General features: G+C 40.4%; 1 protein-coding gene across 1 annotated transcript in view; it reads left to right on the top strand.

The window, feature by feature from the left end:
* Positions 1-23,566, top strand: part of PHF2 (PHD finger protein 2) — a 129,591-nt gene that overhangs the window by 64,487 nt on the left and 41,538 nt on the right. Inside the window, 4 exon segments of the mRNA XM_044451189.1 lie at positions 12,482-12,596; positions 16,026-16,186; positions 20,688-20,829; positions 22,744-22,930. Coding sequence (XP_044307124.1) covers positions 12,482-12,596; positions 16,026-16,186; positions 20,688-20,829; positions 22,744-22,930 — 605 coding nt within the window.

Below are 23,566 nucleotides of genomic sequence, written 5' to 3'. Positions count from 1 at the left end.
TAATTGTTAAAATATATGATCTGGCCAGGGCAACTTCTTCTTCCTTCTCTTTTCTCCTCCTATATTATTTATTTACTTATTTTATACTGATAGTTTTAATTTTATATTATTATGTTTGTAACTCAATGTATTTTTTATATTTTTGTATTTAATGGTAATTTATTATGTGCTATTGAATTTCAATGTATTTTATTGTGTTGTAAGCCGCCCCGAGGCTTTGGCAAGGGGCGGCATAGAAATGTTATAATCATCATCATCATCATCATCATCATCATCATCATCAACTCACTGAGACAACATGTTCAGGATCCGATTAAAAATAGTTCATTTCTTTGAAATACTGCAACAAGCTTTGATGGGCAAATCATTCGGAAGCCTTCAAGGTATTCTTCAATGTATTTCTTGAGGTGGGCTTGTAAGCTGCAAATGTTCAACACGTATAGAAAAACGTGCATCAAAAAGGGCCACATAAGTCATCTCTAAAGGGAATAATTTTCCAATTGAATAATTTATCTGGAAAGAAAGCAATGTGGTAGAAAATTCTCCTTGCTGGTAATGACCTCCGTGCAAGAGATAAAATGTTAATTTTCGTTTGGATTCCTTGGATGAAATTATTCAAGAGCAACACAGCAATGTGTATCATATTTAACTTCTCATGATTTAGGAATGAAAGATACAATGAGCAAATGTCTAAAAATGAATAGGCATTTCTTTCACATCAGGAAGAGTGAAAGAAATGAGATGCCAGTGTATCAGAATAGTTAAATGTTTTCTTGGGTTATTTTAACACAAGCTGCACAACTGTACTTTTCAAACTCTGAAGTTTTTTTCTTCCTGAGGTTACAATATGCCTATATATAGAAACATAGAAACAGAGCGAGTCAGAAGAGGCCTCCTGGGCCATCCAGTCTGACCTCTGGCTCCACTCACAACATGTCCACCATATCCCTAGTTTCATTCATTCCTGCTCAAAATTTAAGGAGTTCACTAATCCTCTGCCACTCAAAACCTTGCTCTATCTGCTAACAATCTTGGCATAAGCTAAATATCTGTAGCCCATCAGGTATTTTATGATCTTTCAAAGGCCTCCTATAAAAAATGGATACGAAACTTTATAGGTTGTTTCTGTGTACAGGGGCACCTGGAGTCATATATTAACTAAACCAGGTTAAGTGAAAAACAAACCATGGCTCAACTTGGAGGGTTTTATTTTGGCCATGAACAACCATGTTTTGACATCATAGAAACAACCTATGAGTTCTTCATATAGAGGTTGTTGCTGAAGACTAGAAATAGCAGCAGTGTGTTTTTCAAGAGTGCAACTTCAGCTAAGATCACATGCATTATATTCAGATTAGATGATTTGCTTACTCACAGTATTCCTGTCCTGTACGAATTAAATGTCACCTTATATAGTTCTTAAATATCCTAAAACCACCTCTAGCTTCTAGTTCCAGAGTTCAACAAACTCTCTATGATCATTAGGTGGAAATGAGTGGTGGAGCTGAGTGACATCTAGGTCTTGCTGGCTGTTTAGTCTAAATTCTTCCAGCAGTTTCATGTAATTGAAATGGAGCCTTGCAGGACTCCACAGGTCAATGGCCCTGGGGTGTAGCAAAAATCTCAATCACTGCTGTTGGAGATCATTCATCCAGGGAGGACCAGAACCACCGCAAGATTATGCACTCCACACCAAGCTCAGATAAATAATCCAGAAGGCTATTATGGGTAATGGTATTGAGAGCCACAGAGAGGTCCAAGAGAGCCAAGTTACTCCTTCAGCCCTTATAATTCAGTTTTCACAAGTAGTACATGGATATCCAAGTTAGTTTCCATCAGGAAGCTAAGCATGAATCTCTGCAGATACGCATCTGAACAATCAAACCATCCAATACTCCCTAAAGCTCTGGAGTCACCACACACTCCAACATCTTACCAAAGAATGGCAAAGCTCAGACTGGGTGATAATTATCAGAAGCCATTGGGTGTAGACTTAATAGTGGCTTCTCAACCTCTTCCCTCAATGAGGCATTAATCCCTTCTGAGTCCAAATACATATCTCAGATCCCACTTTTTTCACAAGGCAGGATGGGCAAGGATGCAGAGTGCAAGCTGTAGACTTCAGTCCTTTGAGCAATTGATAAGCTGAAAGCTATCCATAATGTCATGACTGGATGATACTCTGGTTACATCTGTCTCTGACTCTTTTAAACTAATGATGTATAAGTTCTCAATGGCAGAGAAGAGGGACTTTTTTGTTACTATTACCTTCACAGAATAAACTTGAGGATGGATTCTTAACTGCACGTGTAATATTTTTGCCATTTGCAATGTTGATCACGTTACTTATTGGCTTCAGCTACCCTGAATACCAGGGAGCTGGTACAGGGAGACCAAGAAGAGACAGGAGCCTTAGCAGGAATATCTTCAAGAGCTTAGGCTGCAGCAAAATCTTCAAAAGAGTGATGAAAAACTCAAAAGAACCACTGACTTCAATTTACCACCTTTATGGGGCTACAGGCCACATGGCAATAAAAACTGATCAGTCCAGGCCAAGGTGGTCATTACTAACTTGCCCCCATCCTTGACATGGAACATTAGTTATAGAATCATAGACTGATAGAATAGTGGAGTTGGAAGGGACCAAGAAGGCATTGGGTCCCATCCCGTGCTGTTGCAGGACAACAGTTTACACCATTCCACTTGGATGGTTGTCCAGTTTCCTTTTGAATGCCTCTAATGTGGGAGAGCCCATCACCTCTCTAGGCAGCTGGTTCCACTGTCGTATTGCTGTGACAGTGAGGAAACATTTCCTGATATCTAGCCTGAATCTGAGTTGTCGCAACTTGAGTTGATTATTCCATGTCCTACAGTCTGGTATCAGCAAGAAGAGATCTCGACCTTCCTCTTTGTGGCAACCTTTGTGGTACTGATAGAGGGATATCATGTCTCCCCTAGTTTCCTAGTTTAGCACAGAAAACAAAATCTAAGTTATGTCCTAACACATATGCTGAGCTGCATACTGACTGAGCTAACATGGAGGTCTCCACTCCTGAGCTGCCACAGTAAAAGCAGGCTTGGTATGAAGGTTAAAATCCTCCAAGAACAACAAACCTGCAGTCCTCCAAACATACTTAGACCACCTCAGGTTGGAAAACTGAAGCAGCAAGTTGGTTGGTACACCAAAAGAATGCCATTTCTGTCTCTCTCAGGTGCAGACAGGCATAGTGGGCTAACTGCTAGACCAAGTACCTGATCAGGGAGATGGATTCCCTCCCTTTCCAGACTTCAAGTTGAGCCTGATGCTGCACCAAGCATCCTTGTGGACGTACCTGAGAGAGGTTGATGCTACTCCTTTGTCCAGTCAGAGTCAGGTTGGCATGCCCTTCCCAAATTAGACCCAGAATAAAGCACCCCTTTCCATCAATTGACCTGGCATTCATCAACAGCACCTGCAGGCTAGAGGGGACCCCAGGCAAGCCCCCACTGTTCATAAGACACTTGGTAGTCTCCAGAGTTACTTACCACATCCCACTCTGAATTACTGGGGCACTCACATGTACTTCTCCTTATTATGTAACCTATAGACATTGCTTTAAAAAAAGGCTGTCTGGTGCACACATTCCATGATGGATGCCTTCCAGATGTCAGCTATAAAATAATTTTCTTCTTGTGCTTTCTTCTTTACCACTGGAGCCTGCTGACTATATTTAAGAAAATTGCTTCCCCTTGCATGACATTTGCAGTAATTTCAATTTAATGGCATTTGTGAAGACTACTATGTGGAAGAAATACATTTGTTAAAAATGTGAAGTTTTTAAAGATAATTTAGAGGAAAGCAAAATGGTTGATGGGAGTCAGAACTGGGCCTTTATTATAATGTGGTGGAAAATTCTGTCTGTTTTTTCTCTTCTAAATAGGAGTAAATTTGTGAGGCTTTCACTGACAGAGCTTTTTGAGGACAGTTTAGCAAACAGGCATGGGCTAGATAAAGGAAGAATCATTTCTATAAATTCATACATGAACCAGGATACGAATTATGATACTGGGTGTCTTTGTGTGTGAGTGTGTGCGCAAAAGCTACGGGACATGAACATTGACATAATGCTGCATATAGAACCATTTGGTATTAGTTACTATATGTAAACTTCTTATATGGAGATGGTCACCACTAACTCTCATATTCTGCTTTGCTATCTACGGGTGCCACCCTAGACAGACAGAAATCCTACAGCTTTCAGTATTCCCCAATTACTTGGGAAATGCTGTAAGACTTTTCCCCCTCCCAAACACACAAGGGATTGCACCTTGACTGAGCGATCTACTAACAGATAATGATCATCCTAATATATGCATACATAACTATGCTATCTCACAGTTTTAAGACTTAACTGGACATGATGCTAGAGGTTTACTACATTCAGGCCTCCTGTTCTTTTTCGAGTGAAGTGCACTGTGTGGAGAGGATGAAAGCAGGCCCTCCTCCCTCCAAGCTGCTCTTTCCAGGCTGTTGTATGTCCTTTCAAATCAGTGCAGGTAGACAGTTTGACAAGCTGTCCATAGTCAAGCTGGACAAAGAGTGAGAGCACCCCTTGTCCACCTCAGTTGCTCTCCCATCTGAGCCCGACCCGGTCCCTTTAGAACTAAAAGAAGCAACAATGGAAGAACTCGACGGTGGGTCATGGAGCCTGCCTCGTACAGTTGGCCCTGTTTTGTATTCCAAGGATGCCTCAGAGGCCATAGTAGGTTGAAATGTCACACTAAGCCACCCTGTCAGTGAATAACCAACAGTACTCCTGGCAGATGATCGGTCTTGCTGTGACTGGTTCCCCCTTTCAGTCCTTCTCAGTCCTACCAGCTGTGACACGTCTTGCACAGGTTTTCGTGGCGGGACCTGCCTCGTCTCCTTATTCCAGCAACCTCCTGTTCTGATTGCTACCCTTTTTTGGGACCACTTTCTTTATTTGCTGCCTTTAAAAAAAATCAAAAACTTTTCTGGTGCTTCAGGAGTACTCCAATGGGGTCATTAAAAAAAAGATCAGTGTTTTGCTAGTGCATAAGAGCATCATCTCTGCCATCTGATGTGTGTAGTCTTGTCAAATTATATGGTTCAACAAGCACTGAAAAGAGGGAAAACATGAAAGAAGTCAGTGCACCAAAGCCAGCGTGTGTGTGGAGAGGCAGCGTCTCCTGCTTGCCCGTGAAATCCCCTTGCTGTTAAGTGTAGAACTGACACTTCCCAGTGCCTCCTCCCTGAGCCTCCAGCGTGTTCAGGAAGCGTAGCTACTTGTGTCCCCCAATTTGCACAGCAATTTTTCAGAACAGGTGCCTCTGTTACACAGATTCCACTTTGGTTTAGTGCCCAGCTGACATCTACCTCCATCCAAATTTCCTCTGCATTTACTCCCCAAAATTTTCTTTTCCTTATTTCCTGTCTATACTTGCTGAAGACATAGAGAAGTATTGAAAGGGAGAAGGAGACTGGCCAGTGTCAGTTCAACACTTAATAGCACTTTTCTTCTCTCCCACTTGAGTACACTTACTTTCACATTTTTTCCTCCTTGGGTGCTCATTGACAGCTAAACTATATTCTTGTGCATTTGAGAAATACTGGGGAACTTTTTAAAAAGAACAACATCAGAAAACAATCCATTTGTGTACTTCTGAAGCATTGAGCTGCTTTATTTTTTAAGGCAACGAACTCCAAAATGATGTTTGATTGTTGGTGGAGGAGAAGTCACTGCTGAGTAGCAGGAGCTTTGGCTGCTCTGGCCAAAATCCGATCTCCTGGCAATCCGCAATAGAATCTCCCTGCTAGGTTTGGATGACAGAAGCCACCAGAAGAATGAATAATCCTAAAATGAGCAATGGGTTCTCAGGGTAACCTGTTTGTGAAAAATAAGCCACTTTTCATTAATTGTGCCAGTTTGGGACAACCTCCTCTCCAATCTAGCTATTCATGATGAGTTCTTGTGTTGTGTGAAACAGGCTAATATGTCTTCAGAAGCTAAAATAATAATAGCAAAAAAGTAACTTCCTGCAATATGAAACAGGAGTTCTGGGAATGGATGCCAGCTACAGCCAAGACTAGTGCATCCAGTTCACATAGTGCTCATAGATGACAGATATGCATTTGATCAGAGTTTAATTAATCTGCCTCTAGTGGAGCATCCAACTGCATTCTTAAAAGCAGCACAATGGTTTGAATCAAAAGATTCCCTTCCATTCAGGATGTGCTGGAATGCAATCCAGTGGGTACAACAGGAAGAATATCAAGTGCGCCAAATCCCTAGTTTATCAATATGGGCCAAGTAAAATTCTTAGATTCTGTTGGTATCAATGATACTTATGTCACCCTTAACTGGCCCTGGACTATGAGCACCTCCAGATTTAGGAAAGACACTTCAGATGGTTTTCAAGACAGTAAATGATTTGTTAATGTCCTTTGGCCAAACAACATTGATCTAATTTAAGTTTCTTCAAAACATCTCTGGTATGAAGTTTTTGTAAATATCGAGTTGGATACAAGTCCCACTAGCAAGAAAGCCCTTTCCATTCAAAGACAGGCTTTTAGTGGAAGAGGTTGCATGAAAAAGTAACAGCTAATCCAGAAGTGTTCCTCCATTTATTATTATTACTTTTTTTAACATTTATATGCTGCCTTACTTCTACACAAGCCATTTCCTCCTCTGCTCCATTTTATCCTCACAACAACCCTATGGGTAGGTGATTATCATGCTCTCATGTGGAATCCTTAGTGTACGCTCATTCTCAGAAACCTTTTATGACTCATTAGAGTTGATTCACTGCTGCCCTTGTTTTCATTATCCACTACTTCTTTTGGGATCATGCAAGTGTTGATAACAATGGCAATGCACTGCTAGAAATCTCCCAGCTCTTGTGCACAAGAGTTCATGGAATAGAACAAATGCATTCTTCTTCCACCCAGGTCCAAGCTCCAGCTATTGATTTTAATTTATAAACACACAAATTAATTGTTTAAGTATATGGGAACCAGGGTAGCATAGCAGTTGAACACACATTTACTATAAAGGATGCTCGATTGAAACTAGGGATGTACAACTATTTTTGTGGGTAGTCACTACTGAAGATGTCTTCTGAGCCTTTAATTCTAGGATTCTCAGTAAATGCAATTTTCTCAAATATAGAGTAAAAATTATCTGTTTAAATCATTTTTACCCCACTCTTCAGATAAAAATCTTCTAGAACAGCTTATGGAGATGGCCTGTTTTGCCATCTTAAAGACATGATTGACAGGGAGGAGGTAAAAAGCCTACTCAGACACACGGTTCTTACAAAGTAGCAGGTGGTAATTCATCAAGTTATGGAGCTGAACCTGGGCACAAAGGAGGGCTTTCTGCCTTCCTCTCTTGGTGGTCTCCGTGACAGCAGCGGACAGCTTGAGGGGTGCAGTCAGCTGGGTCTCTTTCCAGGCACAATGGAATGGCACTTGACTGCTACTTCCACTCCCTTTGATGTAACAAGTTAATATTATAAATATATATTGTACCCTGTTTTTTGATACCACTCTCATGGCAGAAAGTGAAGAGGAACTAAAGAGCCTCTTGATGCGGGTGAAGGAGGAGAGTGCAAAAGTTGGCTTGAAACTCAACATTAAGAAAGCTAACATCATGGCATCTGGTTCTCTCACTTCCTGGCAAGTAGATGGGGAAGAAATGGTGACAGATTTTATTTTCCTGGGCTCCAAGATCACCGCAGACGGGGATTGCAGCCAAGAAATTAAAAGACGCTTGCTCGTGGGGAGGAAAGCTATGGCAAATCTAGACAGCATACTAAAAAGCAGAGACATCACCCTGCCAACAAAAGTGCATATAGTCAAGGCTATGGTTTTCCCAGTTGCAACGTATGGCTGTGAAAGCTGGACCATAAGGAAGGCTGAGCGCCAAAGAACTGAGGCCTTTGAATTGTGGTGCTGGCAGAGACTCCTGCGAGTCCCTTGGACAGCAAGGCGATAAAACTGGTCAGTCCTAGAGGAGATCAACCCTGACTGCTCTTTAGAAGGCCAGATCCTGAAGATGAAACTCCAATACTTTGGCCACCTAATGAGAAGGGAGGACTCCCTGGAGAAAAGCCTAATGCTGGGAACAATAGATGGCAAAAGAAGAAGGGGATGGCAGAGGATGAGGTGGCTGGATGGAGTCGCTGAAGCAGTTGGTGTGAGCTTGAGTGGACTCTGGGGGATGGTGGAGGACAGGAAGGCCTGGAGGAATGTTGTCCATGGGGTCGCGATGGGTCGGACACGACTTTGCGACTAACAACAACAACAACCCTGTTTTTTAAAACATGAGAGAGAATGAGCAAGTTTTAGGAGGACAGCTAGTTTGGATCAATTTATTATGCCAGATGTAGTGATCTTTCATTGCTGCATTTCAGCAGCAATGGGAGATGTTTGTCCAGGATCATGCCCGGTGGTAAGCACTGAAGCACTGAGCACTTGTGCTAGACAGCCATTTCCAATATAAAACAAAACAAATGAAATACTGGCTCTTTTCCCCACTACACATCTCTGAGAGAAGAGATTGGACATGTGGTGTCTAATTCTGGTGTTGTTATTCCTGTCTCTTTATTGAAAGCAATTGCATTGTGTGCATTTGTTGCTGTAACTACATTTTTCTTTCACAGTTCTAAAAATGATATTACAAGCAACATAAGAGCACATTCTTTTTTCTGTTTCACACCTGGACACTCTTTCACATAATGTCCCATATGTATTTTTCAATACACAGCCAAACAGTGATTGATGGTGGTAAGCACCATCATGAGCAAACTTTCCAACCTAGCCATATCAATACACTCAGCGCATATTGCATCTGTCCTGATATTCAATCTTTTTGTAAATTGTGTGCATGTGTAATTGTAACTACATGTTGTGTATGTATTGGTGTGTACTCCATAGTAATTGCCACTGAATTCATATTCTTTCATTAGTATGGATATGTTTGATGCCTCAGTTACTTTTCTGTAATATTGGAACACTTTTGCTTGCATTTTTGAGCTTGAACCCCTCGACTATTCTGCTATTTGGGCTCCCTCTGCTGAGAACCAACCAACTGTTCTATGTATAAATGAGCAAATCTGTCAAGCTCAGTTTTACTCACATCTCCCTTGTTCAGTGCAGTTTGTTCTGCCTAATTCTGCATTGGATCACCTGGGGCGGAGGGGGGGGGTGTCACAATAAAATCCATATGCATATTTTAAAAAGAATCTTTAGGATGCATTTTCCCAAGGGTGTGCATTTTTGTGCATACTGTATGGATTTTTTTTAAAAAAAGCTTATTTGTGCCATTTGTAACTATATACATTTATGCTCCTTTAAAGAGAATATATATTTGTGCAGTTTTTGAAGTATGCACAGTTTGGGTAAGCATTTTTTATTGATCTACATCGCAGAGTTTGGAAATACATGGAAATCAGAAGCAAATTATGTGCAAATCCCTCACACTTCACATACAGTTTGCTACTGTGTACAGGTGGTTATAGGGTGAGGCAGTAATCCTCACAATGACATTAGAAAAGAAATGGAATAGGTCATCTCCATACTCTTTTCGAGTGTAGAATAAAGTTAGAATGAAACGCCAGCTCTTCTCAAAGTGCATTAATGGGGCAAATAAAGGATCAGTTGACCTCATAGGACCAATGTGCATCAATGAAGGCCCGCCGGAGGAGGTTGTTCAGCCACCCATACCTTGTGGCATTGGGAAGCGGGAAGCAAGTTTCACTGTGTTGGTATCATCCCAGGAAATGTGCTGCTTTATGTCAATTTAACTTCTGCAAACAAGGGAATCAAAGTAAGACTGTATTAGCAGATCTTTAAATGAAGACAAACAGGCATGCCATGAAGAATGGAGTCTGTATGGTAGTAGTGTGACCTAGTTTGCATTGTACAAAAATGAAGAACAACATCTGTGTATATATTCTGGATGTTTCCTGAAAATTATAAATGGGGCTTTCAGTTGACCTGCACTGAAAAGCAGTGTGTGTGTTTGTGTTTGTATTTGTACTTGTATGGACATATATATGAGAACAGGGAATGTATCCCTGTGAAAAAGCAAGTACTCACTGCATTTATCCAGTTGTATGCACCTACAAGCATAACTTGGTGCAAGTTCTCCTTCTCTCCTTTGCCTTATCATATTCCTCTTCCAAAGAATATCTCGAGAACAGAATAGCCCACTCCATACCCACACCTGTTGGCCTGCTGGATACAGGGTGGACTCCATTATAAGTAAGTTGGAATCTGTGTAGCACAGGCCTCCAGGACTTACAGGTTTCCAGATAGAAAAGTGGATCAAGAAACTGATTCTGGGAGTGAGGAAACCGCCAAAATAGTGGATCTTACCCACCACAGCATCCTGATGGCAGAGACTTTACATAGCATTTAGATTTTCTGTTATCATTCTGTCTGTATTTACTGAAGGCAACAAAATTCTGACACTAGTGGAATGCTAGTGTCACTCTGACACTTGCTGTGTTTGCTTTATCTTGATGTATTAAGCAAAGTCAGGCATTTTATTGCTAAACTATTAGACTCTCTCTCTCTCTCTCTCTCTCTCTCTCTCTCTCCCTCCCTCCCTCCCTCCCTCCCTCACACACACACACACACACACACGTGCGCGCGCGCCAGTGAAAAGGCTCAACAAAAATATGGTTACACAATGACTTCAAGTATTAAAGGTTACGAAAGCAATATAAGATTGTGTTGTAAGTCATTTATCGCAATTAGCCTTTGAGACCCCACCCTGAATAAGTCTAGCACTGAGAAGATTAACAGTCTAACATTATATGTACAAAGAGCTTTTCTTGGTCACAGTTTGTCTACAAGTAATCTACACACTTAAGATGCAATCTTGGCATGGATTGTCTGGGGAATACTGGAATTTGTAGGGCTTTTCCCACTCCTAAGCATGCAAAGGATTGCACCTTGACTGAACAATTTACTAACAGATAATCACCAGCCTATACGTACAGACATGATTATACTATCCCACAATTTTAAGTTTTAACTGGGCATGGTGTTCGAGGTTTGTTCCATTCAGGACCTCCTGTTCTTTTTCAAGTTCAGTCCACAGTGAGGAGAGGAAGGAAGAAATCAGGTCTCTGTCCCTCCAAGCAGCTCTTTTCATGCTGTTGTCTGTCCTTTCCCCTGTGGGGCAAATAACAGGTGTGGGTAGACAGTTTGAACTGGGAATAGTCAAGCTGGAGAAAGAGAAAAAGCACCTCCTGTCCACCTCAGCTGCTCCTCCCATCTGAGCCCTATCTGGTTGCTTTGGAACTAAAAAAGCACAATGGTCATGGAGCCTGCCTCGTACAGTTGGCCCTGTTTTGTATTCCAAGGATGCCTCAGAGGCCATAGTAGGTTGAAATGTCACACTAAGCCACCCTGTCAGTGAATAACCAACAGTACTCCTGGCAGATGATCAGTCTTGCTGTGACTGGTTCCCCCTTTCAGTTCCTCTCAGTCTTCCTGCCATCAGTTCCACACCATGGAGTTCCATCGAGCTCCATTCTGTCCCCCATGCTTTTTAACATCTCCATGAAACTGCTGGGTGGGCTCATCTGGAGGTTTGGGCTGAAGTGTCACCAATATGTTGATGACACACAGCCCTACCTCTCAGTTTCATCCAACCCAGGTGAGGCAGTGACTGTCCTGAACCAGTGCCTTGGCTTTGTAATGGTTGCAACCCCATCCAGGATGAGTTGAAAATTTCCCAGTTGGATGAATGGGCAGCCCATCAACAGTACCTCTGTTTTGTCTGGATTGAGCATCAGCTTATTGGCCCTCATCCAGTCCATTACAAAGCCCCAAGCAGCATGAACCACCCAGAGAGCCCTCAGGCTATAGAAACACACTAGATAGATAGATAGATAGATAGATAGATAGATAGATAGATAGATAGATAGCTTCTAAGACTTGCAAAATGTTTGCCTCTTCAGTTCCCCCTCTCTGCTGCCCCAGCCACTCCCTGCTCGCAGAGACTGAAGTTGGCAGTTGATTTCACTGTGTTTCAGATCAGGCCTTGGCATGTGTCAGGTTCATAATGTTCTGCACTGCAATTCTAATTGTTGCCTTTTTGTTGGAGATTAAGTTTGTAGCTTAATAAACCCAAATGTTATCCAAGGTGTGTGTGTATGGCTTTATGAAAACAGTATAGTGAGTAGTTAATTATATGGCTGGTTGCGCTTAAGGTTACCAACTGCACACAGTTCCGTATGCCTTATGTAGCTTTCACTGTTTAAATGTAATGGCAAGTAAGCAAACAATTATTCAATTTCTCATTGGAACAAAAATGTACCTTGTTTCCCTGTATCAAAGCTATTATTAGGTCTCCTTAGAGATTATTTTCAAGCTTATAGTAATGTAAAGTCAGTAATAAATCTCTCCATTGATTCATCCCACACACAGCATTAAACATAATCCTGTCAAATCTTTCTCTTGCAGTGAAAAAGAAAAGAAATTGGCATAAACAAGATACTGGTCAAACTACAGAAGTCAAACCTGTTCAGAATGGTAGTCAGGTCTTCATTAAGGAACTTCGAAGTCGAACATTCCCCAGGTAAGTTGTGCAAGGATGTCAATGTTTGTGCTATTATGGTTAGATGAGAGCCTGAATGGGGGAAAATGAGGGCCTAGAAAGAGTGATTCTGGTGGTGTGGCCACATGAGTGTGGTCTTCAGGGAAGGCTCCTGGGGGTGGAAGATGAGGAAGAGAGCTACTGGTTAAAGGCATAGTCATGACAAGCCTCCATAGTGCTTATCATTGCCACTGCAAAGCCATCACATTTTAAGAGAATCACCACCAATCCATTGGCAAAGAAAGAGGAGGATAACAACACTTGAGAAAAGAAAGCTTTGTGAACAACATTATGTGAAGACTAGGTTAATAGTGACTGAATGAAGGATACCAGTTCCAGAGGACATAATCTGCAGAAGCATCCATGGCTAAAAAGTGTTGGCTGTTCCTGGTCTTTACAGATTGTACCTAGGGGAAGAATCAACCCCGCACCCACTCTTTCCTTTAACTTTTCAAAAAGGTAACCGAGTGATCTGTACTTGCACGCCTTGATTAACAACTAGCGGCCCTGATATGTCAATTCAAGCTGACAAAAGTGCCTATGAAGCGTTAGTCAGGTGAAGTGGACTCTAGATGTTGAAGGCTGTGAAGCTACGGCTGGTCTACATGTCTCTGCACATCAGCTTGCCTCATCTTAGCACGGACATTTGCAGGAAGGAAGCCTGTGTGCACAGAGGGCCTTGTCTTCTGGAACCCTGCATGGTCACGTGGAGGTCTCTGCTGTTAGACTTCCCCTTTCTAGATATCCACACCATACAAATGTTTGGGGCACAGCTAGTTGGCAAGTGACTTATTGGGGCAAGGCTTACAGCACTGCCTCACAACTTCACAACCCCTCTGATGCATGGCGATCTCTCCCTGTGAATCACAGTATCTTTGAACTACTTTTAGTTGACAGCAACATAGCCTTGAAATGGGGAAAAGAACTGATACAATGCATCAGCGTGTTCTTCTAGTTATTATTTGGCATTCTTAGGCAGATAAGGTGAACCTGCACGGAAGGAATCTCTGGATGTTTTGTAAACCAGTGCTGACAAAGGACTCTGCAAAAAAAGTCATTCTGATTCAGTGAAACCACTTCAGTAATAGGGAATGGACTAATATAGAGGGTTTTCTTTCCCTTCTGTATGGCTTGCTCATCAGTTTTGTAAACTTTTATTTATACCTTCACTGACCATCCCATGAAAGCTAGCAGTATCCACAAAATGAGTTGTAGTTTAAAGGAAGCACAGAAGAGGGCAGTCATGCATTACCCTAAAGAGTTTTTAGTGCTTTGGAGACATAATTCTCTGTATCCTGGGAACTATTTTTCTTTGTCATCAGATACCCTTTGTTGCTGAAGCTGCTCCCTGAAAGGCATTGCCATGTTATATATGCACCATCAAACCCTTAATCACAAAACTCTGCTTGGAAGTTCCTTGCATCCAAGTTGTTTCAATATCTTGTTTTTCCAGGCACTGTTCAGATCCATAGATGATGAAAACTGTGCTTGGCCAACCCATGGTTAGTCAAATTGTCAACACTGTCCTCTTCACATCATTTAAAGTTGATACAGAAGCATTTAGTTTGGACATAGAGTATTATTTCTTATACTTCTTAAATATCCAAATACAAGTTAGCATTTTTTAGAGGTGACTAGATGTTCTGTTTTTGCATATGGTCTTGGTTGTGAAGGCCACAGTCTTTTAACATTAAATGTCCATTCTTTAAAATATTTGAAATGGTGGACCAAGTACAAGCCAATAGTTATGAGGAATGGCCTTTAGTCAATGCTTGTTGCAAACTGGTCCATATCGTGTTAGATTATTCACAGGGAACTAACCAAACCTGCTCATGTGGGGCCTACTGCTTGGACACAGGAAGCTAGAGGTTCAAACAAATAACAGAGAAACAAGAGGAAACTCCCGCTTCACAGCTCAATCACATCTGGTCAGCAGAGTTCTTCTGTGAAGTGACCCCAGACACAAACATTTCCACTACCTGGTTTTGGCTGTGTTTCTAACTGCTGGGTCCCCATTATGTTAGAGGTACTATGGACAGGCTTGGATATTGCACATAGAGCTCTTTACATAAAACCGTATCTTTTTATTTCACAGTTTGTTTTTTTAAAATAAAATATTTTAGTACTTGTCATTTTGACGTTTGAAAAAAACACCATCCAGTTGTTTGGGGTTGGATCTAACTAGCAGCAGCAGAAAAGATATCACAGGTGCAACAGAATGTCCCTGTGCTTGCTTCCCTATGCAGTCACCTGCGCACACTCCAAATCAATTACTCAGTCCTCTGGAGCAGATTTAAAGGCTACAGGACACGGTCTGCTATTCTGGCAAAGTGATGAACCTGTATCCAATCTTTGCTGGTTCATGTTCATTCAGTATAATTATGAATGGCAAATTAGTGTAAAATGTTCTTCCCTGGAACCAGTTGCCTAATGCATACATGGGCTCAGTGTTATTTTGCTGTTCTTGTACATGAAAAATATATTTGGCCTGCAAACTACAAATGAATGGCAACCCAATCTTTTCTCAGTTATTAGTATATTTCAAATGAAAGCCACAGTCCATAAATAGGGCACCAGTCATAAATGACTCCATTCATCTCATTTGTGTCCAGGAACAGTGCCCATGTAAAATAATGTACTGCATTTAATAGTGTTACATCCTTCGTAGGAATCATTATCGATTATTAAGCATTGGTTACATAGTGTAATAATTAGCTTGTCTTCTTAGATCAATGGGAAAAGTTCTAATTAAATGTAAGCATAATTTGATCTTATAACATTTCTGAAGCAAAAGCAAGTCACAATGAATAAGTAAACTATGAATACAGAATTGAATATAATGTTCTGCATTTGTTATTTTTATTTTAACAAGATATTATGCTAGAAATCATAAGGTTTCTCATCTAGAGAAAATGAGTTTATGTCACATGGAAATCAATGCAATTTGGGTGATTTTACTTACCACAAAATTTACTTATTTATTGATTTCAATGAGTCTTCTGTGACCAACATTAAACTTTAGAGCGGAATGCAATGTACCATTATGTGTGCAAAAACTAGTTTTGAATCAATGTGATTTTTTTCAGGAATATTGTGATTGATGCAACTAAGCATTATGGACTGAAGAACCTTGTATTCCAGGCCAGGGAACAATGAACCTGGGAGACATAATTAGATGTCAACAATTTGGCCAACCTCAGAAAAGCAAATAGCTTGTTTTTAAATTTTTCGTACTCCTCTGACGGCCTGTTGAAATAAAGCATGGATTACAAAATATCGTGTGGCCGTGGCTTTTTAATATGGAGAGCAATACAGTGATCTACAGGCTGTTCCATCAGTGAAAGCACAAAAGCAAATACTGACTTTGGTGTAAAACTATTTCAAACTCAAAAATGTGTTTTGAATTTTTAGTGCTGAAGATGTGGTAATAAAAGTGACTGGAAGCCAGCTAACAGTTGAGTACTTGGAAGAAAATGGATTCACAGAGCCTATTCTCATTCCGAAGAAGGATGGTCTGGGCTTATCCGTGCCTGCACCAACATTTTATGTTAGCGATGTTGAAAACTATGTTGGTACGTATTTAGAGGAGGGGCTGTGATATATATGTGTAGTAGAGAATCTTACCTACTTGAGCATAGAAGAATTAGAGAATATTTTGAGAGAGATTCTTCTCAAACCTTTTCCAACCTGCTGCACTCTAGGTGTGTTGGAGCTTAGCTCACACCATCCCCAGCCAATGCTGCTAAAGGTCATGCAGGTTGGAGATGATGGAAGTTGTAGTCAACACCTGGCACATGATAGAAAAGGTTAAAGAAAGGATGTCCTTTTTGATCCTTCTCAAAGGGCAGCTCAAATGACCTGGGTGACTGGTCTAATATCTTCTTTTCTCCAGTCCTTTCCAACTTCTGGGGAAAATGCAGTTTTATGTTTCCCCCACCATGTGAGCACATCAGACCAAACTGAAAGATTTTCAGATTGTTCCTTTTAACCTGCATTGTTTTCCATTTCATTCATTTATTTCTATACCACCCAATAGACAAAGCTCAACAGGAGAGTCACATCAGTTAATATAACCATAACATACAAAATGACAAAATATGTAAATGTTTAAATACAGCAATATAAAACTAAAGGAAAAGGCTCAGATGACAGCTATGACAACCCTTTTTCTTTGAACTTGGATTTGACCCAGTCTTACATAAAGAGAGAAGGACAGCACAACTTTTAATATTAGTACATGTACAGGTGGAACATGGTATAATTTCATCCATATGCATATCTCTTTTTCCTTTTTCCTAACTCCCCTCATACAGACAATTCCTGATCAGAGTCTGGGTAGGAATGGATGAATCTGTCAGCTTTGCTTTCTTACTGTTTTTCATGTTTCCAGGATTTTTTTTAATAGCTTGCATGACAATTCATATGCATTTTTGTATGCATTTCTTTCAAGTCAAATATTTTTGTATGCAGTTTGCCTAATTTACCTAATAGAATGCTTTTTATATTATTTTTACTGCTAAATACAGTTTTGTGTATATTTTGCCTTAATATGTACATATTTGTATGCTTTTTGGACTGGAGAACTATATTGCAAAATTCATAAAAATGTGCCTTTCTAAGGATAACAATTTCAGTTCACAAATTGGTCTGAAACTGTGAATTGAGGTAAATTTGCATTAAAATGTGAACCAAACAACACCCCCCTCCCCCGACATCTCAAGCAGAAGAAAAATAGGAAATAAGAAGTGAGTGTTATGAGGACTCAGCTGCTTTCACCTGGGTTCCTTTTGCTCCAAAATGCACTCTTGTTTGCATTTGATTAACAAACAGGCCTGACACCTCCAGATGAAATTTGAGGCTCCATCATTTGCATTTATTCTCTGTCCATCTTTTGTATGCCTCCAACTTTTTGGTTTCTTGTTCTACCGCCTAGACTCATTTCCTGCTTAGGGACTGAAAGGAGCACCTGAGCATTTTAAAAAAGCATGGGGTAGTGAGATGCTGCTTTTAGCTAGGCATCCGCATTGAGATGGATGGAACTTAAGTCAGACTAAAACTATATACAGCCCTGCAACTGCTCTTGCTGAACGCTCCCTTGAGATGCGGTTGTTACAGGCTTCCACTGTGACAAAACCCCTTTGTGGAAGCACTGTCCCACTTGTCAATATTATCAATTCCTCCATGTATTTTGATCTCTTGCCTCAGCCTCCAAGAATCATCCTGGCCTTCCTAAATACCATCACCTTTGAGTTGCTTAGTGCCCTTAAATGTAAACGTGATATATTTGCTTGTACGTAATTTCTGTATCTTCTGAACCTACCCATTGACCCTGCCTCCTTGAATTTGTTCTTCAGGACTTTCAGACTCACCAAGGCTGTGTATGATGAGTTACATGAATATCAACAGAAACAATCATGTATAAGAATTCCTATGCTATAAAATAATCTTATAGCGTAATAATAATTGTATGCTATAAAATAATCTTCCACAGCCTCTTCATTCCTAGTGGGAATGTTTTCTTTTCCATGTCCCATCTGCTGTCCTTAGTGGATTTTACTACATGACCTGAATGCTTTGTAGCATCTGCTGGCAACTTTTCTGTCTTGCAGCTGAAATAATTTTACCCTTTCCAGGGAGTACTCTAATCAAGAGCGAAAGACTGAAGTAACATAGCGGGTTATTCGATGTACCAAGACAGCCCATGGACCCATCCCTTCATAATTGTCTCTAGCTGTAGAGTTTTGTAGTGTGGGTGAGGGGTGTCAGAGGTTTTGAGTCATCCAACCATCCGGTAACCCAAAGGACATATCTAATAATGAAATTACATCTTACTGAATACAGCCCATTATTGTGAAACTCCAAACACTGGCTAATAATGATCAAGAAAAGAACAGTTGCACTGGCTTAGCATCCTACACTGGAAGTCTGATTTTTCCTCCACAAATGTAGCCACCCCTTCTTCTTGCCTTGTTTATATGGTGCTTTTATACATCACAGTTGTTCTATGGAGTTCCCTGTTGAGCTGAAATTGAGTTTACTTGGCTGCATCTGTTTCTGGAGAACTGAGCAGATTTATTTTCAAAAGCTGATTTTGGGATCTGTTGTATAATGGTGTCTTATGGGATTTAGTTAGTTCCCCCCACCCCAGCCCCTATTTATATGTTGCTTTGAGTGACGTGAATGCAGGCAAATGTTGATAAGGAAGAGAAGCACAATTGTAAGTGCAGCGGCATAACATTGAGAAAATGGAGGAAACACTAAGAGGAGAAATATTTTTTCTTTCTTTCTGATGTTCATTAGCTTTCTAAATGAGATCCTTCTCTCATTGACTTGGCCCTCAGTTGGTATGTTTTCATCAAGTTATTGCTGAAGAGCTAAACTAGAGCTTGCCTAGACAGTTTTCACTTTGGAGGCCAAATGCTATTTGTACAGTTTTCTGAATGGTTCTGAATATCTGGGATACTTCCTTGGACATATCCAGTCCCCAGAGGGGGCATTCGCCATTGCAGCCCACATGGATGATGGGACAGCATTTTTCAGAGTACTACCCACCCCTTCCTCCTTGTTGTATAAAGAGAGAGAGAGAGAGAGAAATATATATATATAAAAATAAAAGAAACTACATGGAAAATAAAATCAGTACCAGTACCAGCTAGCGCTTGGACAAGTTTTCTTGCACTAGTAGCAGTATAGACAACTATACTACTTTATCACCAATATTTATATAGTACTGTACTTTCCATGAACTCTTACACAGATAAAATATCCTACTCCCTTGACTTCTGTACTTGGATGTGGGAGTAGATGTATTAATTTAGATACAGAGAGAGGGAGTGCGTATTTAGCAATACAAATGCAACTTTTAAAACGGCCGTACTTTTGAGTGCGTGTGATTGCACATGCAGATACACTTATATCCCTCAGGCAGAAATGGTTCCATGTCAACAGTGAAAGCTTCTTTACCCTTGTCTTCAGACACAGCTTTCATATCAGCTTGGAAAATTTAATTAGAAACTAAACTAAAGAATTTTTACTGAATTAGCGACACTTAATGTTCTTTACAGCAGCCTGCAATTTTTACACATTATTGATAGGCTGTAGACAGACTGCAAACTTTTTTCAATTACTGTTCTCAGTACTATATTTAGGTCATTTTGCAACATGAAAATATTTCTTTAAATTATTTCTAAATATTTCTAAAAACTTGGAAACTATGTCCTTTTGAAAATTATCAACTGTACAGAACTGTTCATACAAAAAAGGAGCCACTTTTAGAGGCTTGGCTTCGCTCCAGAGATGACAATATGGAAGAAAGGTGGTTGAGTTTTTCTTACACTGCTGCAGCAGTCCTTGCAGTGGACCGGTTTTTTCCTGCATCGTTACCTCAGGGATGCAGAACCTCATGCCATGAGGGACAAACTCACTGCACTAGGGCTGTCCAGATGGCTTCACTCTTTCCCCTGCCCGGGCCCCTTTCCCTGGCTACTGCTGTTTGGTTTTTTCCCAGCCTTTGGGAAAGGCTGAAATGCCCTTTCTAAGTTCCAGTCTCTGGCAGTAAGAGCTTTAAGCCTTAGGCCAAACTATGGTGCCTTGATTGTGGTATGGCTCCCCCAGGAAGGACGCCTGACATTTATGCTGTGGTCTTTTCCATTTCAAGTGAAAAACGTTATTTTCCCAGCCTCACAGCTTCTCTTGATTTTAAATCTGTTACTGTCTATTTCATAGTCATACTGTTGCTGTTTTTTATTTTAGTCCTTTACGAGTAAAGGTTTATATGTATTTTATGGTTTTAATTATTCTCAGCCACCCAGAAGGCTTCATCTATTGGGTGGTATAAACATGCTGGTACTTTGGGTATTTTGGCTTTACCCCTTTTGCCATTTGCTGCACCTCCCACTAGACATCTTTGCAATGGAATTCTGCCCTCAGGTGGCAAGATATTTAGCAGCTCTGCACTTTCTTGCTGACAACCCACAGGGCACTGCAGTGCCCACCTGTGCCCAAATTTCATAATGGATCCAGTTTTGTATTCCTGTTTCCCATAGGTTCATATCTTTTCTCTTTTTTTTCAAGGACCAGAAAGAAGTGTTGATGTGACTGATGTCACCAAGCAGAAGGACTGCAAGATGAAGTTAAAGGAATTTGTTGATTATTATTACAGCACCAACAGAAAAAGAGTTCTCAATGTAATTAACTTGGAATTTTCAGATACGAGGTAAGTTGGAAGACTAGCTCTGTCTGATTCCTCAGATTCTGAACCACTAACATTAGTGCTTTGTGTAATAACCAAGTTATTTCTCTTGTAATCCATCTGTGTCCTATGTAATGATAAAAGCAATGGTTTGGCCTTACCCTACAGACGATGAAACCACTTCCAGACAAATAATTCAACTCTGCACTTCTGTTTGCTGAAATTTTCTTCTGTGGGCAATGCTTATGGGAAGTGATGAATTTATGATTTGCTGAACCATGTAATTTAAGCCTTCTTCTTGTAGGACTTCTGGGTAATCTACATAGACATAAAAAGATTATTATGGGCAGGAGAATGCCCCTTTATAAACAGAGAAAATGATGAGTTTTGGCAAAAAGAAATAAACACTGTGTGTTTTAGAAGAGAATTCCATCTTGTTGGACAAGAGAAAGAAGTGATAATTAATGCAGATTAGAGAAAAGCTGGAGTATAATTGCAAGATCATTTATTTTGCAGTATCCATAGCTCTCTAGGCTGTATTTATTGTTTTAATAATGTAACCATCTTCCCTTTGCACAAAGGATCAAAAGCAATTTCAAAGCTCTATGATTATAGGTATTTTTCAATAGATATTTTACAGCTTTTTCCTCTATCTCCAGAAACAATAACAATGGGAAGCATTTTATTCTTGAGGACTGTTGGAACTATCCTCATATACTGCTGATTTAATCATCAGCTAGCAAATACTGTATTTTTCAACAAAGACTATGACATTTTAACAGGCTCCAAAGCTCTGTCTTGACATGGAGCATAAGTGACCTCTGTTTATAATGGAAGTGTTTCATACTTAAGAACTCAAACAAGAGGTATTTAGAAAGTAAAAACAAATTTATATCCACATCTGTTTATATAAACTGTTAAGTATTCAAGCCTTTGGATAAATAAACTTTCAGAAAACTGATAGTGCTCTTCCTTTGCCCTTATATTCACTTTTGGGTGATCAGCGAATTTGATTTTGCTGCTAAATGTTGAAAAGCAGTTCCACGAACAGTCCAATTTTAGGCATGTCTACTCAGAAAGAGAAATCTTTGAGGGATACTGACGGGTGAGTGTCTTTAGGACTGAAAGGATCTTGTTCAGATATGATCAAGTGAAACTGCAACAAAATGTTGTGTAAAGTCCTCTTATTCAGGAATCCAGACACTCCATTGCATTCACCTTGGAATTAATAGCCAGCAGGCCTTGGAGACTCTGCATATCTTGACTGTATTTTACATATTCTCTGCTCATTGTGCATGATCTGAAACAGACCTTGGGGGATGTGCATATCTTGGCTGCATTTTGCTCATTTTCCAGCCATTGTGCAAAGGCCTTGGGAATGCACATACCTCCCTCTTCATGAATATATTATATGCACGTTGTCTCTGAGATGTGGGGAACATGCACAATGGCCAGTTGTTGTGCATATTAACCATTCAACCCACATTAGCCCCACTGTGGACACTGAAACAAGTGTTGCCATGTGGAATGCGGCTCTTCAAGATACCAGCCATTCCATTCCGTTCCCCTTAACCTTCCAGTCTCCATCCCACAGCGAAACTGGGCAGCATGGCTTAGCCACTGGCCACACTTCGTTGGCATTGGCTTGTTTTTGTGATTCTTTTTAGAGCTTTCTGCTAGGTTTTCAAGCTTGCTGATATCTTCTTCTTGTTCATGAGTGATGCCGATTTGGCTATACAGCACTCAGAAATAGAAGGAATGAAGATGTCACATCTAATATTTACATTTCTAAGGGTCTTCAAACTTCTTCAAGGTTCGTTAGAAATAATTAAACTAGCCTTGTGCTTTTCCATGATTAGTAGGGTGATTGAAACTAGCTCTAACACTGCATTTTAAACTAAATCAAATGTTTTATTTTTGTTTTGATATTTTAAACAGAATGTCCAGCTTTGTAGAGTCTCCTGATATTGTTAAAAAACTTTCTTGGGTGGAAAATTACTGGCCTGATGATGCTTTGTTGGGAAAACCAAAAGTGACCAAATACTGTCTGATCTGTGTGAAGGACAGCTACACAGATTTTCACATAGACTCTGGTGGAGCCTCTGCCTGGTACCACGTCCTGAAAGTAAGACATTCTATTCTACATTGATTAACATACCATATCATAGAAGTTTCACAATCATGTCTTGATTTCCAGATCAGCTGTGCTGCTCAGATGAGGGTCTGAAAGACAAAATACTTACAAATAAACCAACAGCAGCTTTTGACATTCAATATAGTGATCATTTTGCAGTAATTCCCAAAATAACTTGTACAAGGCCATAATATATGACCTTTCTGTATAAATTAAGGAGATTATTACAATATTAAGGGGAGGGAAGAAAGGTCAGTTACATGATTTGAATATATCAGGCTCTAAACGCTAAATCGGGGTAGCCAAACTGAGGATTAGGAGCCACATGTGGCTCTTTGAGCTTATTCTGCAGCTCGCTGTTTGCTGCTGCTTGCTGCTCACTGCGCACTGCCACCACCCACAGGCACCCCTTGTGGCTCTCAAACACGTGACATTTACCATATGTGGGTCTTCCATTGCACAAGTCTGGCCACCCCTGTACTAAATATTTACCTTCTGACCCTGATCCTTCCTGCCTTCTGCGCTGAATAGTTGGTTGGCTCGAAGGTAGAAGCAGTGCTTAAGCTGTCTTCCCACCTTCGAGAGGGGAAATGGTTGGAGCACCCATTTGGGGTAGAAATGTATTCT

The sequence above is a fragment of the Varanus komodoensis genome, unplaced genomic scaffold (assembly GCF_004798865.1).
Source record: "Varanus komodoensis strain SLA01 unplaced genomic scaffold, ASM479886v1 scaffold6_2, whole genome shotgun sequence".
NCBI lineage: Eukaryota > Metazoa > Chordata > Lepidosauria > Squamata > Varanidae > Varanus > Varanus komodoensis.
Note: the sequence above shows the minus strand (reverse complement) of the source record. Positions and strands in the feature narration are given on the sequence as shown.